Source organism: Magnolia sinica, chromosome 14, assembly GCF_029962835.1.
Source record: "Magnolia sinica isolate HGM2019 chromosome 14, MsV1, whole genome shotgun sequence".
NCBI classification, from domain to species: Eukaryota; Viridiplantae; Streptophyta; class Magnoliopsida; order Magnoliales; family Magnoliaceae; genus Magnolia; species Magnolia sinica.
In genome coordinates, this window is record NC_080586.1 from 4,849,535 (window position 1) to 4,869,327 (window position 19,793).

The 19,793-nt window shown below is 39.0% G+C and overlaps 1 protein-coding gene across 3 annotated transcripts in view; it reads right to left on the reverse strand.

Moving 5' to 3' along the window:
• LOC131225703 (E3 ubiquitin-protein ligase UPL6) overlaps positions 1-19,793 on the reverse strand; it is a 69,457-nt gene that overhangs the window by 20,849 nt on the left and 28,815 nt on the right. For all 3 annotated transcript variants that reach the window (XR_009161491.1, XM_058221279.1, XM_058221280.1), the window contains exons 16-19: positions 19,605-19,730; positions 16,479-16,577; positions 5,814-5,881; positions 784-850 (exon numbers count right to left, since the gene is read on the reverse strand). Coding sequence is in view for 2 of the 3 variants with exons in the window: in XM_058221279.1 (XP_058077262.1) it covers positions 784-850; positions 5,814-5,881; positions 16,479-16,577; positions 19,605-19,730 (360 nt within the window). In the remaining variant the exon portion in view is untranslated. The remainder of the gene's footprint in view (positions 1-783; positions 851-5,813; positions 5,882-16,478; positions 16,578-19,604; positions 19,731-19,793) is intronic.

Below are 19,793 nucleotides of genomic sequence, written 5' to 3' on the forward strand. Positions count from 1 at the left end.
GAAATTGGCATAGCTTCCGAATGAAGTGTTCAAAAGGGTGAGTTTGGCTGTTATAGCTTGGCTTTGATTCTAAAATCTTTTCTATATTGCCTGTAGCTTTTTCTGGATTCTTTCCAGTCTCTCTTGCTGTAGTTTTGTGGGGATTTCTAGTCCTCCCTTCTTCAATAAATTTATCATTATCTTTCAAAAGTCAGCCATATATTCTAGAAAATAATGAAAAAGGGAACAACGTGAAATCATTATGCAAAGAACCATGGCATCTTTCAGAAGTCAGCTATATATTCTAGAAAATAATGAAAAAGGGAACTACATGAAATCATTATGCAAAGAACCATGGCATCTTTTTTTATTGTTAAGTATATTAGCAATAAGAGGCTCGCAAGTAATATCATTTTTTTTCAAGATTCCCTATAAGGAATTCCCTTATGACATAATTTCTTGCTACACCAAACTAAATAAATAAACACTGCTGCATTGTAAAATCAGCAACTCTTAGCTAAGTGAATATTTTTGAAAAATTCCGCGGGATGGTGATCTTTGGTGAATTATCTATAATAGTTTAGACATGTGCCCATGTAAATGAATTAGGAATACTTTAGGAATAATAATTATTCTGTTCTTTCATGTGAATTTATCCAAGAACTATAGTCCATAGCCAAGTTTGGTTGTCACCATCAGATAAAAATACCATAATCCAAAATAACATCTGAATACCATGGAAACTGTTAATAACTATTTGATATGACCAACAATCCAGAGAATAAAATTACTAGAGAACTTCACCTTTAAGAAAAGAAGGTGCCGATATAGCTCAGGATCTAGTGAGGGCAAATCATTTAGATAGTTGTACCTAATCAACACAAAAATGATTTCCCATATTTAGATAATGTAGAAAAAGATATAAACAGTTGGGCACATTAATTTAAAAATGAGACTGTCATACTAGCATCATATACTAAAAATTGTTTACGGTGCTAACAAATACCATTCCATGAACAGGAAACTCTTACTAATAGATTTAGTTAATCTATTCTCAACCACCATGACCATATGTCCAGCCGTTCCAATATAAACAAAAATTTTAAAAAGATAAACAAGAAAACAAAACAATATGCAGTGTCTGCCAAAATTATCTAAACAACTAAACTCCATATCGACAATCTCAACATAATCGAAGGAGCTTGGTTTGCAATGAGAAAAAGAAGAGAAGAAATTGGGCAAATGTGGGTTTGGATCAAGGTGTCCCGTATCGGTATCGGTTGGCGTAACGGTGCCCTCCGAAACCGATACGGATACGGGGGCGTAACGGCGATACGGAGGCGTAATGGCCCGTAACGGCGCAAAATTTTTTTTTTTGCCAAAAAAATATGAAAAAATATGGATTAAATCCGGAATATTCTAAGCATTCCAAATATGCATTCATTTATAAATTGGAATATGTTTATGGTGGTGTAACGGTCCACTCTTTGGTAAGAAGTTGTATCGGACTGTCTAATGAATTTATGAACCAGATAACCTGAATTTGACTACAAAATTTATATATTTAATTTTCTAAATATCTAATTTATATACTTAACAATTTGATATCATTTCTCCCAATAGTTCTTTAAAAAAATGAAATTAAATTCAGGTAGATGGCGTTGCCAATTTGGGGCTGACTTGGAGGACTAATCTATGCACCAAATCAGCCTCAAATTCATGCAATTTATTGTCATTATCCCACTTATGAATTGGTGGACATTTATTGGATAGTGAATCATGAAAAAAATCAAAAGACCCTATTTTAAAAAATAAAAGTCCACAAATTAACAATTAAAACTATTCAAACAATTTGATTTTGGCATTGTGAGTTAGCGATTGCAGTTCATAATTTAATTGCTAAATTTTAAGTTAATAATGTCTCGTGTACAATTTTGTAAGGCTCGAATTAGGCGGGAGTCGGATTGTGAAGTGTAGCACACATGTCAAAGTTTTTTAGGCCCCACACGTGATGAATGTGTTATATCCACACCATCCATCCATTTTGCCAAATAATTTTAGGGCATGAGCCCAAAAATGAGGCACATCCAAAGCTCAGGTGGACTGCACCATAAGAAACAATACTAATTAAACGTTCACCATTAAAAATTTATTGGGGGCTACAAAAGTTTTAAATCAAGCTGACATGTGTGTTTTCTCTTCATCCACGTCAGTGTGACCCAATTAATAGGTTAGATTGAAAATAAACATTACAATGGACCTTAAGAAATTTTTAATGGTGAGCATTCTATAACCACTGTTTCCTATGGTGTGGTCCACATGAGATTTGGATATTATTAATTTTTTAGATCCTGACGTAAAATGACGCGGAAAAATGGATGGACGACATGGATAAAATATATACATCATGGTGGGGCCCACTCGGGTCTGATCAAATCAGATTGGATGGAAAATAAACGTTACTGTGGACCCTACGAATTGTTTAACGGTGAAAATATTATCTCCGCTGCTATTTTTGGTGCGGTCCAGATGATCTTTGGATATAATTCATTTTTTGGGTAGTGCTCTAAAATGATCTCTGAAAATAGATGAACGGTGTAGATGTAATAAATACATCACTGTGGAGCCCATATAACTTTGATCTCCTTTGAACCGTTCGTACAACTCGGAGCTCAAGGAGTGTCAGCGCTTGTCTTAGCGTGACACATACCCCTAGCTAGTGCGCGATATGCCTGAAAAAAAAAAAAAAAACAGAGAGAGGGAAACCGAAAAGAAAAGAGGGAAATAAGAGAGAAGAAAAAAGAGGGAAAGAGGGAAAGAAGAGAGAGAGAGAGAGAGAGAGAGAGAGAGAGAGAGAGAGAGAAGAAGAAGAAGAAGGCCACAGCCGGGGCCGCAGCCGCAGAAGAAGAAGAGGAAGAAGAAGAAGAAGAAGAGGAAGAAGAAGAAAATAAAGGAAAAGAGGTATATTATTTTTTTTTTTTTAAAGGCGTAAATGTTTTAGTATTAGTCTAAAAAAAAGAGGAAATAGGCTTGGGAACATAACCCTCGGTACCACCGTTACGGTTACGTATCGGCCGTTACGGCCGATACGTAACCGTTTTGGGACACCTTGGTTTGGATTGTGATTTAACACTCAAACACCTCTTCAGCACTCTCAAAGACAACGAATTCCTCTCTCTAAGCTCTAAAAGTCATTACAAAGCCAAAGACAAGTTACATTGCAGAAATTTCAGCTTATTCATACATTCGCAATTAGCAACCCTTCTAAACTACCCTAACAACCTCCAGATACCCAACTAATTCTTGCTGAGGTGTCAAACCCCTAACTAACCCTCTAACAACTAACCAACAACAAAAGGAAATCATAAAAATAACCCTGAAGCCACTGCCCAAATGAAGTTGCTCAAAACTGTCCCAAAACAAGGTGCACACATCACTCGGCCCATTTTTAGGCCGTCCTGTCTCAAGTCTCGACACTCCAAGAATATGAGGCACAGTTGGGCTGCATCGGTAAGCCACCCCCTTTTTTTTGAATAGTGTAAATCATTCTATCTACTTCTGTTATGAAGAAAGAACCACTGAAGAAGGATAAATTACATGTGCATCTTGGAAGGACTCTAGCAGGAAGAAATATTAATGCAACAAATCAAGAGCTTTGAGAAACATAAAGCCATCATTTGTTTTCTTTTTCTTCTTCTTCTTCTTCTTCTTTTTGGAGAGAGCAGCAATTTGTCAGAAAACTCACCAAAAGACGAGAAAAAATACAGCCCAACTCTACACCTCAAAAAGAGGAGAGATTAGCAGACATCATGACGAAGTTAGAAAATAGAAGTTCATTTATGGAAGCAGCTCCAGCATTGTTTTGAAATTTCAAAGAACCCAACATCTGACTGTCATAGTAATGCACGCATTTCTTTTACTGTCAGAAGTGCTGAGCAAGCACCCACCTTGTTCTTGCATATACCTTATTGGGTTATCAAGGTATTATGTAACAGTATTGGCCACCGTATCAATCTGTGACACTCAAATCAAGCATGATTTGGTGGATTAGGCCCGTTACATCTAAATATACCCCCCCCCCCCCAAAAAAAAAAAAAAAAGAAGAAGAAGAAGAAGAAAGAATATATGAAGAAAAAAAATTGATGGTTTATGTTTTACCCCTTCTTTTGATATTTCCCAAAATGGTTCACTCTGCTTTGATTCATCAAACCCTTCTCAAAATTTGTGTTTTGATCCTCAAAATAGGCCTAGATCTAGTTCAAAATTAGTTTCTAAGCTTCCATCATGATTGAAATGAAAAAAGAAGTGGAAAAACAAAATAAAAATTTTCAAAATGGACCCTTTATGGCAGTATTGGTCTGCAACAATACAGACCTTTTTTTTTTCCATAACCGACCAATTCACCCCCATATCACGTAACGGCGTTGACCATACCTTTACGATTCGTCTGATACGTACTGTTTTTGAATACCATGATGGTTATACAAAGAGAAAGGTAAGCCAGGAAAAAGTTACAAAAAACCTTTAATAAGCATATTGGTATCATGATAAAAATATAGTGGAGTTACCCAACAAGGTTTGGGTGAGCAGCCATCACTGTGGGTTTGCTCCCTACAAGTATGGGTTCGACTCCCCTCCTCAGCATTACCCGATACACGTGGTTGTAGGTGATTGTACGTATCCGCAGGGAATAGTCTTGCCTCAAAAGGGGCAGGGACACCCCATGTCTTCAATATATATATATATATATATATATATATATATATATATATATATATATATATATATATATATGGAGTTGAAATTTCTGGATGAGTGAAAGTGACCTATGGGAATGAACAACATGCCGAAGAAACGGAACGGGTGAAATTGAAGTATAAAAGGATTTAGTCGGTGCCTTGTAGTATCATATTGTACCCACACCTGGCATGGTTCATTTAACCAATGTTGGTAGCCTATTGCTCTCTTAGCTGGAGGAAATATTTCCTTTCCATAGCAGGAAAAAAAAATATTTCAAAGACAGTCAATATGACAGGTATAACCGAGAGATGCAGATGTTCAGGTTTATAAATCAAACAGAGCAGCAAAAATCATTACTAAAACATTTTAGTAACATGTTATGGGTGATAAGCATTCATTTTTGGCTTGATATTTCATACTTGTGGCCAGTGGAGAACTGCTAAACAATCTCTTAAACATTCTCTACATTATTTATCATACCTGTGTATTCAACTTTTTCAATGTGTTCGAAGCATTTTAGACATTCTATAGAGTCATTAGTGCTTTGAATGCCTAAGCCAGTTCTCCCAATTAGACAACATGATCTCCAGTTATCACTTAAGGCAATGACCTTTTATTGGTGGAAAACAGCATATTGACGATAATTGAGGTATCTCTCCTGGGAAAATATATCCAAAATTGGATTTTTTATTTTTTATTTTTCCCTTTTTCATTTCAATCAGCTCTCACATTATTTGACCCCCGGATGTTGGAAGTCCTGTTTGCACCTGAGAGTCCTCTACAATTTCCTTATGCATGGCTGATAATTCCTGGGTGAAAATATTTAGGTACATACAGTGAGGTTTGTGCCGGTATCAATTCTGATCTAGTTTTATGATCCAGATACACTTGTTATTCTTTTTGAGAACCCAAGAATAAATGTTTTCCCACATTTCAAGCAACATTAGCAGTATTCTAGCACCTGCTAGTCACTGTTAGAGACATAAAATCTCAAAAAGAATCCTTGTCTAGGCTTGCTGAAAATATTGGTACATAATTTAAGATGAAAGATTTGAAGCAGCTAGAAAAGGTTCACTATGGGATGCACAACTTACTTTTGTTTTAATTTGCTCAAGAAGAATGTTGCAAATGGTATATCAACAAGAATCCCTTCAAACATTGCCTACAAGAACAGATAAAAAGAAATGAAGATCAATAACAAAAAGAGCATTTAGATAAAAGTTGAGGTTATGCAGACCAACACTCTTGAGGACATTCTGAAATAAAACTGCTTGGTAAATAAAAGGTAACAGAGATCGATAAACAATGGGTTGCAGAAATAGCAGAGCCATATAATAAGCCACCTTGTAAATAATGTTGATAACATTTGCGGTTTTGGAAAGATCATCCCCATGTATAGAGGACTAGATATGATGGTGTAGCTCATTCCAGGACTCCTAAAACCAACCAGATTGGATTGGATGGAGGCACCCACCTGCCACTAGACATCCCTAAACCATCTGATCAGAATGGAGCAAGAGGGTGTTGCACCCAAACTCCAGTTCGCAAGATTTATCACCGTATAGGACCAAACTAGATCAACCCTCCAATACAGGTTTACCCCCACAAAAAAAAAAAAAAGAGAGAGAATTTCAGCCTTGCAATTTTATTTTTTTCGTAAAAAAATTGGCGAGGAAATTGGATTTCCATGTCGACCCTTATATTTGCCTCAACCTTCAGGTTTCAAGAAACAGCTTCCAATCCATAGCAAGGCGGAATTTGGAGTTCTTTCTTCATCTCCGAATCTCTATAGAGCCAAGGCCCTCAGTAAAGAGCAAGAAGAATTTCAAGACAGTTTTCGAAAACAGCATTGCTACATTTCCATCATGATTCTAAAAATCGATATTGTAGAGGCCAATAAGCGTGTATCATGTCCGTATAAGCTCGATATGACCGATATGGGTATAAAAGAGCAAACACAACCCCCCCCCCCCCTTTTCCTTTTCGATCTCACCCTACCTCATTTCTCCTCCAAGCTTTCAAATCACTCAAATACATCATCATATAGGGATTTTCGACACCATTAACAACTACTTGGAGGATCAAAACATCAACTTTCAGCGGATTTAAAGGATCAAAACAGTTTCTGATATTTTTTTCATATTTGTTGGCTTAAAAAAAAAATTGACCGATATGGCCCCAATTCCGATATGCGATGTTGTATTGTACCATTTTTCCGCGGGGCCGATACCATCATTCAAAACCATGACTTCCATCCATTCTACACCCCAATTTCTCTTTGTTTATTCTCTCTTTTTTTAATGTCCTTTTGAGTTGGGGATTATACCCTTAAGCTCTAATCTTAGAAATCTTGATAACTATGAAGTGGAGAGCATGTGTAGAAGCGGGTGGAGACGGTTCCTAATTTCTTCTTTTCCATAACCAAGGGCCTTGCCTGGAATCTCTGAAATGCTAGATGATAAGTGGAATCATTCAATCAAACTTCTAATCCAAGCATTTGGATATGTAGCTCTATGGTTTCTAGCATCCCGGGGAGAGATCATCAGCTAGTGGAAACTTCTTTTGTTTGTAGAAATTTTTTGGCGAGCTTGTCTGTCTGTTTCACAGACTTGGTAAATAAAATGTAAAATAGATTGATAAGCAATAGGATGTGGAAATAACAGTGCCATATAATAAGCCACCTTGTAAGTGATGTTCCTTTTCTTTATTTTTTAGAATGGTACCTTGTAAATGATTTTTGTTTTGAAGGGTAAGATACCATAGAAATGACGTTGAGAACAATTGAGGCTTTAGTCAACATTTTTTAATTATAACTGCAATTTATTGAAAGAGAAACAATGGCAAAAAATGTGACATGATGAGAGATCGTCTCCCCTGGATAGAGGACTAGAGATGATGGCTCTGTTGGTTATAGAACTCCTGAAGCCAACCAGATCATCTCCCCCAAAAGGAGAGATGGTGACACTGCTATACTGCAATGATCTCAAAAGGTAATTAGCATTGATGTATATTATCTTGTGTTGTACAGATAAATGGATGAGCACATTCACAATTGGCTTGAGGAGGGAGAAGGGACATGAACACTTGTAAACTTTCCAAGAAAGGTCCTTCAAAATGAATATCGGCGAAACAGGACTTGTAAAGCCAACCCCAATTAGCAGGGACAAGGCTACGAAGATGATACTCATAATACATAACTGATAAAGAAATCTCATTCATATCCATTCTAGAGCAGAAATACCATAAATGAGTTCAATATTGAGAACGCAAGTTTACATTCTCTAAGAGTAGTGCAGATGATGAAATTCCTCTATGCCATCCCAACCCATGTGACCACTCCATGCACTGACAGTCTGACACTAGTAAACAGTCTATCTCTAACTCAAGGAAGTGAAAGAAAGCATTTCCCTTGTATGCATTCTCTTTTAAAAACGAAATCACCTCTAAGCCAGTCAGCTCTCCTTTCCAATGATTTGGAAGCATAACAATCTTTCCTACAGGTGCAAAATCATTATTTATCAAAAACATTAGTTAGTTAGTTCATTCCAAAGTAAGGTAAATTTGTTCTACTCCCTTCCCCTCTCATTCTGCTGTTTGCCCTCATCCCCAACTCATTTTCAGAAAAGATTAGTTTTTTTTTTTTTTTTTGTATAAAGGTAACAAGATTTATATTAAGACAAAACAGTGTACAAAAAAGGAGGAAAATCCTGCTGAGTTAGCGAGAAAAGATGCCTTCGGAAGACAGAAAAATACAATCCTTAATATAAGCAAAATTATAGGCCATTCAGCAATGTGCTGCTGCACTTTCTGAACTGTTGCTTCCACTGAGATATTGATATCATTGAAGCATCTCCCATTTCTAGCTTCCCAGACTGACCACCAAACCGCCATGAGACAGATTTTCCATATCTTATTTCTCTGGATTCCTAAATTAGAACCAAGCCAGGCTTTGAAGAGATCCTCAGCAGAGCAAGGAAAGCACCAAGAGATATTGAAGGATCTGAGAACAGCAGACCATACTTGGGAAGTGAAGGGACAATGAACAAACAAATGGTCCACGGATTCATCCGATTGCATGCAGCAGAGGCAAATATTGGGGATAATCATTCCCCTTTTTCTCAAGTAATACACAGTCAACACTTTCTTTTTAGCCACTAACCAACCAAATGCTGAAATTTTTGGAGGAACTTTTAATTTCCAGATTTTCCTGAGCATATCCTTTTCCTTTACTGCTAGATTTGAATTGATGAAATCATACAGAGATTTAACTGAAAATGGGTCTGAATTTTCACGTCTCCAAAGAAGGGCGTCTTCAATAGATTGATCAGGCTTAAAGCAGGATAACCGACGTTGAAGAAGAGTGAATTCCTCAATCTCCCATTCATTGAAATTTCTTCTGCAAATGATGTTCCAGACGTGATCTTCCCCGACTTTTGAGACACAATATGCCACCAATATGGAACGATTTGGAACCAGACGATATATGTTGGGGAATTCATCTTTGAGGAGGGATTCACCCGCCCATAAATCTTCCCAGAACCGCGTTTTATTTCCTTTACCAATTGCTATGCTAATTCCAGCCACGACCTGTCCCTTAGAAGATAGAATACCTCTCCAAACAGCAGAGGCTCTATACGTCGATGATTCTTTTGTCCCCCCCCGGCGCAGAAATACCGTATTTGCTTTTGATAATTATGTTCCACAGGCTACCTTGATCTGTACCCAGACGCCACGTCCATTTACCTAGAAGGGCCTTATTCATAATTTTCAGATCTCTAATCCCCATTCCTCCGTGATGCTAGTGCTTACACACTTCCTCCCATTTGGCCAAATGAAATTTCCTGTCCTCCTTTCCATTCCACAAAAAGTTTCTTCGAATATTACCAATAGATTGAAGAATGGCACCCGAGCATTTGAATAGGGACATGAAGTAAATAGGGAGATTGGACAAGGCAGATTTTATTAACGTGAGGCGACCTCCCAGAGAAAGGTATCGACATTTCCATCTGGCCAGGAAGGATTCAAATCTATTGATGACTCTATCCCAAAGATGGAGAGGAGGCTTTCCAAGACAGAGGGGTAGGCCTGCGAAGGAGGTCGGAAGAGAACCTATCGGGCAATGAAGACAATCGCATAAGTCTGAATTTCTTCGATTTCAGATTTACACCGACCATCTTGGATTTAGCTAGATTACTTTTGAGACCCGATACTACTTCAAAGCAACGAATAATGGTTCTCAAATTGTTAACTTTTTCTTCATCTGCGTCACAGAAAATGAGGACGTCATCTACGAACTGAATGTGGGAAATAGGCAAATGCATACCTTTCACCTTACAACCACTGAAGAGCTTTTCTTCTTGGCCTTTAATCAACATTCTGGACGGCGCCTCGCCCACAATAAGGAATAGAAAGGGAGATAGGGGGTTACCCTGACGAAGACCTCTAGAGCCACTGAAGAAACCTTTTGGGGAGCCATTTAGGAGAATAGAGGATGAAGCGGACCGGACACATTCCTCCATCCATCCTATCCATATAGCACCAAAACCCATACGATTCCTTATGTAAGCCAGAAAAGTCCAATCTACACTGTCATAAGCTTTTTCAATATCCAACTTGCAAATGAAGCCCTTTGAACCCGATTTGTGGCACGAATCCGGGCACTCGAGAGCGATGAGAGAACTATCGATGATTTGTCTGCCAAGGAGGAACGCACTTTGATTGTCTGAGATGATATTATGAAGGACTACTTTGAGACGGGCTGCGAGGACTTTTGCCAGAATCTTGTAAGGGGAGCCTAGCAAGCTGATTGGTCTAAAGTCAGATATAGACTCAGCTCCCGGGCGTTTGGGAATTAATGCAATGAACGAAGCCCCTAGATCTTTAGATAAGCGCCCTCTTTTATGGAATTCCAAAAGAACATCCATAACGTCTCCCTTTAGGACATCCCGGAAGGCTTGGAAAAAACTGATTGAGAAGACATCCGGGCCCGGAGCCTTGTCACCTTCCATAGCATCGATCACCCCCTTAACTTCTTCGTAAGAGAACTCTAGTTCAAGAGACAAAGCTTCCTCGTTTGATAGATGACCGAATTGGAGATTAACGAGCTTTGGTCTATTCCAATCTTCCTTTTGATACAAATTGCTGAAGTATCAGATTGAAGCTTCTACGATTTCTTCCTTATCCTTTGTACAAATCCCATCCACGGTTAAGCTGGAAATTTTATTCAATCTTGCCCAGGCGTTATGAGTGCATTCTCTTTCTTTTTTCTTTATTTGGTATGTGCTTCCAGTTGTACTCATATGCATTAAGAGTGGCTTTTTTATGCATTTCTGACTGTATTCACAGACTAGATTCACATTTGTATCCAAGAAGATTTAGAGGTTTTGCTAGTGTCCAGAAACATTTTGAGGCAGGGTCAGGCAATCACTTTTTTTAGCAAATAACCCTTTTTTAAAAAAATAATGGAGCCATCCTAAGTGGTAAACAACTCGTAGCTTTCTTGACTGCTCTGGTTTTGTATCAGCAAGATGATCAACTATGCTTGCATTATTCCATCAGAGAGATATGCTGGCAGTTCCTTGCATGAAAATGAATCATCTCACATGTAACCTAAAAATAGTAAATTCCTACATTTGCCCAAAACCTTCAATACATTCAACCAAATCTTTACCCACTCACAAACTTTTGTGCAACAATTTCTAATACATATATGGGCCTCATGCATTGATGGGGTGAAACACATATGGAAAGTTTCTGTCAAACAACCATTTACTCTAAAAGCTTAGCTTAAGCTTTTAGAGTAAATGGTTGTTTGACATGGTATCAGAACGAAAGGTCTCATGTTCGAATCTCGAGAGTAACAAATATGGCTCACTAATATATTATTCTCCCACGGGGGGTCAGGAAAATCAGGTCCGGCCTAGGGACCGGGATATCAAGCCCGGCCTATTTATGGTGTGAGTGTCCCTCCACCCTTGTCAATATGTTCCCGTGCGGAGTTCCCACCCCGCACGTGTGGGGGGGTGTTAAAGTGATAAAGTCCCTTGATATACATTGATACACCACACTCTGACAACTTAAGCTTTTAGAGTAAATGGTTGTTTGACATGGTATCAGAGAGGAAGATCCTATGTTCGAATCTCGAGAGCAGCAAATATGCCTCATTAATATATTATTCTCCCATGGGGGGTTAGGAAAATCAGGTCCGGCCCAGGGACCGGGAAATTAAGCCCGGCCTATTTATGATACCATGTCAAACAACCATTTGCTCTAAAAGCTTAAGCTGTCAGAGTGTGGTGTATCAATGTATATCAAGGGACTTTATCACTTCAACAGTTTCGAGCATGAAGCTTCTTTCCCAACCATGCATTACAATTATCAAGGCATGCATTTCCTAGCCCGACAACATTAGATACCTCTCTTTAGAGTGTGAAACTCCAAATGAGTCTCAGTACAACCCTAAGAGCCAACCAAGCCTAACAATACCCCGTGCCCTTTGTCAAGTGGAATCTCAACCACCTGAAGAGTTGCATATATGTTATGCTCTTCACACAACCAAAATTTTCAAGGTCAAGCACAAAAGCTGAAAACAGAAGCATGATAGACAAATTGAAACGAGCTTCAGTAATTTTACTTAAGCATCCTCATTGCAGATAACCAATGCGCACTTCACATCAAATTTGATCTGGTAGACAATGAAATACCATTTAAGAATAAAAGTCAAAGTAAACCACAAAATATTTCGAGGAAAACATATAATATTGTTGTCCTGCTTGCCTACACAGCTAGGATAGTCATGCTACATTATAACCAATAAAATTCTATTCTCTCTCAAAATAGAGAGAGAGAGAGATGCATTGAAATCAGTAAATTTGTCATGAGAGCAAACCCAATATTCTTGCCAGTACAAATATGAAGATAGATACAGCAGCAAAACCAAACATAACCATGAAAATCAATCATTAAATACATATGCAGAGATATCATCTTTTAACATAATTGGTAGTCCAGAAATTGAGTTTGAGCTTGATTTTGTACAAGGCGCCTTCTTCTGGCTTCATCAAAGGTTTTAGAGTCGGTAATCCAGAAACTAAAATCTCGCATCTTCAGTTTGCGGATGACACTCTTTTGATGTGTGAAGTATCCAGGAGATAAATTTCCATCTGAAAAGGCATCCTTTAATGCTTCATAGCAGTATCAGGTCTCCATGTCAACCTTAATGGAAGTGTTATGGTGGGGATGGCTGTGAATGATGATATAGTCAAATCTTTGGCGGCAAGTATGGGGTGCTTCCTGGCACTTAGTTGGGTCTTGCCCTTGTAAGTAAGCTGAATATCACAACTTTTTGGGATCCCATTATCAAAAGAATTGAGGAAAAAATTAGTGACATAGAAGAGGCAGTTTCTATCCGGGGGGAGGAAACGAAAGAACTGTGGAATAAGGTGGTGGTGGGCAAATATAGTTCACTGGAGGGAAGTTGCTTCCCAGGCATATGTCACTGATCAAGAGGTTCTGTGGTGTGGAAAGTTGTTAGCAAGTTGGCAAGCATTCATCAAAGATGGGGACATCTCCATTCTCCACTAGGGTTGGTGAACAATTTGGCAAGGGCATCAGGTTTCTAACTGGAAAAAAAAAAAAAGAGGAAGTGAGTCATCTAGCTCGTCTGTTTGGTTGCAGGGAGGAGGGGTCATTCCCTACTTCATCCTTGGGTCTTCCTCTTTCCATTGGGAAGGTGCAAAAGCAGCTATGGAATCTCGTTATTGAACGGTTTGAAAAGAAACTGCTGATATGGCAGGGTAAAACATTATCTTTGGGTGGTAGCCTGGTAGGATAACTCACATAAAATCGGTTCTCTCGAATCTTCCATTGTATTACATATCTCTCTTCAAGTGCCCGAAAGGGGTGATTAAAAACTTGGAGAAGAATAGAAGGGATTTCCATGGGAGGGCGGGGAGATGAAAAAGAAATTCCATTTGATGAATTGGGTGATGTGTGTAGATTAGAGGAGGAAAGGGGAGTAGGGATTAGGAGCCAGAGTCTCATGCATGAGGCATTACTAGGTAAATGGATTTGGAGATTTGTTTCGGAAGAAGAGGTTATCTCTAGAAATTTTAGGGTGGAGAGGGAGGGTCGGCGGCCTAAGAAGGTCCGTCATATAGGGGGCCGGGTGTTTGGAGATCCATTATGACTTTAAAAAGGAGGTACTCAAAGGGGTGGGTTTTGGGGTGGAAGATGGGTCTAGGACTCTAGGGTGAGATTTTGGAAACATGCTTGGTTAGGAGTCCAGTCTTTCCAAGATCTTTTCCTAAGGCTGCTCTTGTAGCAGCAAATCTGGACATTATGGTAAAGAGTTGCATTACAAGTCAAGGTGCGTGGCTTCCTCCATGTAGAAGAAACCTTCTCGATGATGAAATGGCCAATCTAGCATCTATTTTAAATCTCTTGTAGTTGTCGGGAATATGGCTTTCAGGTGAAATCAACTTGGCGTGTGGGCTGGAATAGAGGTCAAGTCAATTTTCAGTTAAACCCCTTTTCTCCATGCATTCAGGGGGCCCTGGTAGAGGTCCTAAAGCACACACACCTTTTATTTATGGTTCTACACAGCTCCCTCCAAAGTGGCGGTGTTTACGAGGCTTCTTGGATAGAATAGGGTTCTAACCATTGACAGTTTAAGAAAAAAGGGGTGTACTCATTGTAAAGGCTTGTCCTATTTGTTGGCATGATGAGAAATCAATGAACCATCCCTTCCTTGACTGCAGGTTTGCTAATAGAGAGGTTTGGAATAGTTTCTTCAGCATTTTTGGGGTGTTTTGGGTTATGCCAGAAACAATCAACGCTTTCCTATTGCAGTGGCATGCAGGTGACTTAGATACTCTGGGAGTTGAGGTGTGGAGGATTTCTCTCCTTGCAGGATCATGGGCCATTTAGACGGAGCGGAACAATTGGTGTTTTTGGAATGTATCAGGTTGTCCAAATGGTGTGTTCCTTAGGGCCAAATCATATGAAATAGAATTGACAACGGCTTCCCCTAAATTTAAGGATTCCGGGGTTGTTTGGGGTGTAATTTGTTCACTTTCGTGCATTGGGTGTCTTTCTGTTTGCTTTGTATTCTTTCGGTTTTGCCACTTTAATCAATAAATTATCATCCTTCAAAAAAAAAAAAAATGGAAAAGATGATAAACTGCAGTTTCAGAGAGATGCTAGGCTAATCTTCTAAGAATATTGGTGATGTGAATGTTGACGTTGCTCCAAAGGATACGAATAAGTGTGGAGATGGTCTCTACATGGGGAGTTTGTGGCTAAGCCCTCAATGCTAATGGAGAGTGAGGGGGATTCTCCTCATGCAAGATTGTAGAAGCCTCTAATTTCCCCCACGAGTTAGAGCTTTTGCATGCGTTGGTAGTTGCGACAGCTAACAAGATCCTTACGATGAACAACTTGAAGAAACAACACGTGGATTTTCCAAACATGTGTTATGCGTAGAAGAGAAGTCTATCAACCACTTGTTCATTCATTGTCCAATGGCAAGGGTGAATTGGGATTCTCTCTTATCTCTCTTGGAGGTCTCTTGAATCTATTGGTGATGTGCTTTTGGAATGGTAGGGTGGTCCTCTCGAAAGCCATAAGAAGGTTATTTGGAAGATGGCATTCTTCGAGATCCTATCGGGTTTGTAGAAAGAGAGGAACAACAGAAACTTTAAAGGCAAGGTTGCATACAATGGGTCAGTCAAAAGAAGTATTTTCTTCATGAGAATTGAGTGGGCACTCAAAAGAAAATAATTTAGAGGCCACTCTAAAAACTGACCATCTGTGGGAATGGGGTAATCTTTAGTTGCATTCTATTTGGGACCCATCTTGTGGGGTGCCAAGGTAGTTTTGTTTTTCCTCCTTTTCACCTTCGTCGCCAAGTGACGAGTGGATGAGTTGCGATGGGCTGTTGTTGTTTCTATTTTCCTCTTTTTAATAAAACTGTAGTCTTTCAAAAGGATAAACATAACCATACCTTTTAGTATCCCCTCCCACCAGCTGAAGAAAATTTTAGTGAAAAGGTAAAGAAAACAAAGGGAGACGCAAAACCAGCAAACAAGCAATTCAAAAGAAAGAAAGAAAAAAGGAAAGAAAAATGAAAAGAAAAGAAGAAAGAAAGTGACCACAATGCTAGGTCTAAAGATGTCCATCTTTTGCCAATTTGTCAGCCAAACAGTTTCCTTCTAAATGAGTATGTGAGACAACAGCAAAATCATAGAAGGAGATATGTTCAATCACCTAATACTTATGAAAGGACCACCAGCGCAGAAGAGAGTCTTTTCTCAACCATCACATTGCATTCAGATAGTTGCCTTCAGTTCATAGGAATAGCTTTGATTAGCACATCACATCTTCTTATCAGAAACTAATTTTTAATCTATATAAACATACAGAACTTTTTCCCTTGTTGACGAATTCAGAACTTTTGAGTGGCAAGCCTTTGCTAACAACTAATGCTGCAGAAGCTGCAATATCGAGGAACTAAGGTGCACCAAATAACATAACAGAAGCTCCAAAAGTAACACCAATAAATAAAGGGCCTTAGTTACAAAAAGAAATAAGGAATAGACTTGCAAACTATATTTCCTCAGTACAGGATACAAAATTGTTTAGTTTTTAGTGAGTTTGGATAACAAACGTACTACAGCAGAAATTCCTAGAACACTTCAAGAAAATGGAAAATAAAATTAAAAATGGAGATGCAAAGCAACATAGTAGAAACATTAACCTACCTTTCCAAGAACACTTCCCAGAAAATGGAAAAATTGGAGGTGCCGATCATGTATTAATCCTGACCCCGGGTTTGGGTATAGTAGGTGATCTGTTGTTTCCTGAAAATATTGTGAATATGATAAAGAAGACCATCAATGATATAAATGAATGCAAAACGACATAACAATGCAAAATTGTACATTTTACAAACAGGAAAGTATTTATGTTAGTGAATATCTTAGTATTAAACTATTAAAAGTTTTTGATGAGGACGACACCAATTCCTTGGATGTCATCCTCTAAGGGCATGAGGCCTATGCACCAGCTAAGCAAAGGAAAGGAGAGTGATTATGAGAAGTCGATTGCCAATGGATTTCATCCTAACAAATTGCAAAAATACCCCCAAAGTAATTTCCAATCCAAATAACATAAGGACTACACTAAAATAAAAAGAAAACACAAGATTTTCTCCCATCTCGAACCTGTAAATCATCAGAAACCCCTATAGTGCAGCTTGAAAAAGGTATGAAGTGTTGAAAAGTGAATATCAAAAATTTTATATTTCAAATAATTGTTCTATGGATGACATTTTTTAAGAGTCAACATGTAAGAACTATGTAAATAGGTGGCTCAAGAAACATGTTATGGAGGGAAAGATAAGGGCAATTCAACTAGTGAATCAGCAAAACATAGCGGTGGAAAAGGTGGAGAGGAAGCTATCAAGATGGAAAGGCAGATATTTGCCATTGGGGGGTAGGATAATGCTAATTAAAGCAGCCCTGTCCAATATGCCACTTCACTTTATGTCCCTTTTAAAATGCCTGAAATCAGTGTTGAATCAATTGGAGAAACTTAGAAGGGACTTCTTGTGGCAAGGGTCGGAAGACAAGAATAAGTTTCACCTTTTATCATGGAAGGAGGTGTGCAAACCCCACAATGAAGGGAAGCTAACATAAGAGTTTTGGAGACTATGAACTTGGCACCTCTTGGGAAGTGGTGGCAGCAGTTTGGGATATAGGAAATTTCTCTTTGGAGAAAATCAGGCCTCCATAATGCCATATATGGTTGCAAGGATGGAGGATGGTGGACAAGAGATACTACCTTCTTTCGAGTGTCTGGGTTGTGGAAGGGTGTCTTTAGTGTGAAAGCAAAATTTAAGGAGGGGATAAGTTTCTCAGTTGGAAATAGAGAACAAATCAGATTCTGGAAGGATTTTTGGGTGATGGAGTCCACTTTGATGGATGAGTTTCTAAGGTTATCCCGGTTAGCGACGGATGGTGACATATTGGTTGTGAACTGTTGATCGGTTAGCAGATCCTCAAGGGTGTTGTCGTCCCCATGACATCAGAATTTGTCAGATGAAGAGAGAATACTTTTTTAACTCCTTCAAAGAATCCACTTGGATAGCCCTTCTACCAGGGAGCATGACAGTTTGGGTGTGGCGAAAGAAAAGATCACGGCATTTTCGGTTATTCCTTCTATAAGATGTTGCGCTTCCACTCATTCAAGGGCCAAGCCCCGACGGCCTTGCTATGGCAGCATGGGGCTCCTCCAAAAGTGGCAGATTTCATGTGGTTAGTTGGTATGAAGTGAGTCTTGACCATTAATGACCTTTGTAAAAGAGGAATAGTGATCACAAACATTTGCATGTTGTGTATGGGCATTGCAAAGAAAATTGATCATTTGTTCATTCATTGTCCCTTTACTAAGGGGATTTGGATTCTATTCTCTTTGTTCAAGGTGCAATGGTTCATGCCTGCCTCGATGGAAAGTTTATTGGAGGTGGGGCATGGGATTCAAGGTGTTCAATAACAGTAATGATAGCCATAACGGCCACTGCCGTTACTGTTATGATACAGGCCATTATGGCCTTTCTTTGAAAACTTGTTTCGAGACCATTACGGGCCTGTTACAGGGCCATTACAGGCCGTTACAAGGATTTTTTTCTGTAACAGCCGGTATGGTCGTTTCAGCCCTGTAACACGTAATGATTATGGTCATTACCATTACATAACCGTTTTTGTATATCATGATGGGGTTTGTATTTAAAAGCAAGCTCGTGCGGAGTGGTAGTTGGTGATCTTAGCAGCTTTGGTATGTAGGCCATCCATCATGCGGGGCGCACCTTGGATGTGGGCCATTCATCATTAGGGGCCAACCTTTGATGTGGACCGTCCATTATATGGGGCATCCATCATGTGGGGCCCACCTTCAATATCCATTGCTCATCACGCGGAGCCCACCTTTGATGTGGATTGTCCATTTGTGGGCCCCACCTTCAATGTGGGCCGTCCATTATGTGAGGCATGCCTTGGATGTGGGCCATTCATCATTAGGGGCCAACCTTTGAAGTGGACCGTCCATTATATAGGGCCCACCTTGATGTGGGTCACATCCATCTTGTGGAAGCCACCTTCAATGTCCACTGCCCATTCTGTGGAGCCCACCTTTGATGTGGACCATCAATCGTGTGGGCCCCACTTTCAATGTGGGTCATCCATCATGTGGGGCTCACATTGGATGTGGGCCAATCATCATTAGGGGCCGACCTTTGATGTGGACGATCTATTATGTGGGCCCACATTAATATGGGCCATCCATCATGTGGGGCCCACCTTTGATGTGGTCCGTCCATCATGTGGGCTCCACCTTTCATGTGGACCATCCATCATGTGGGGCCTCCTTTGATATGGACCATCCATCACATGAAGAGATGAGAGGGAGAGAAGTAGAAAAGTTAAAGTTAAAAAGACAAAAAAAATAAATAAATAAAATTATGGGGATAAGTAACTTTCATCACACAAGTTAAACTTAAGTTTTAAAAAAGTTACTTATTGGAGAGTATCCAAACAGGTCCTAAATGAGACAGTCACAAGGATTAAAGTTACAGATTCTATCCAAAGATTAGGATTTTAATGTATGGTAGTGAAGCTAGATGTTACAAATCAAAATAATAATAATAATAATAATAATAATTAAAAATAGATGTAGAATTCAGAGACAGGCCGTGTCCAAAAATGATATAGACATATAGTGAGTGGTTATTAGCAATACTGATGCCAGAATAACGGCATATTGGAATGGAACAAGACTACAGATTTGGTTAAGTATAAATATAAATAAAGAGATTATGGAGAACTGCAAACCTTAAATAGCCCATATTGTACATCAAAAGCTGCTCGAGTGATGTTCTCCATGAAATCCTTGAAAATCCCACCACCATCAATACCAGCTTCCTCAACTCCAAATTCATTGACAAATGTTACACGTATCTGAAAAACCCCAGATGCAGTAAAATAATTACAACTCAGCACCAGATCAAATAAGAACAAACT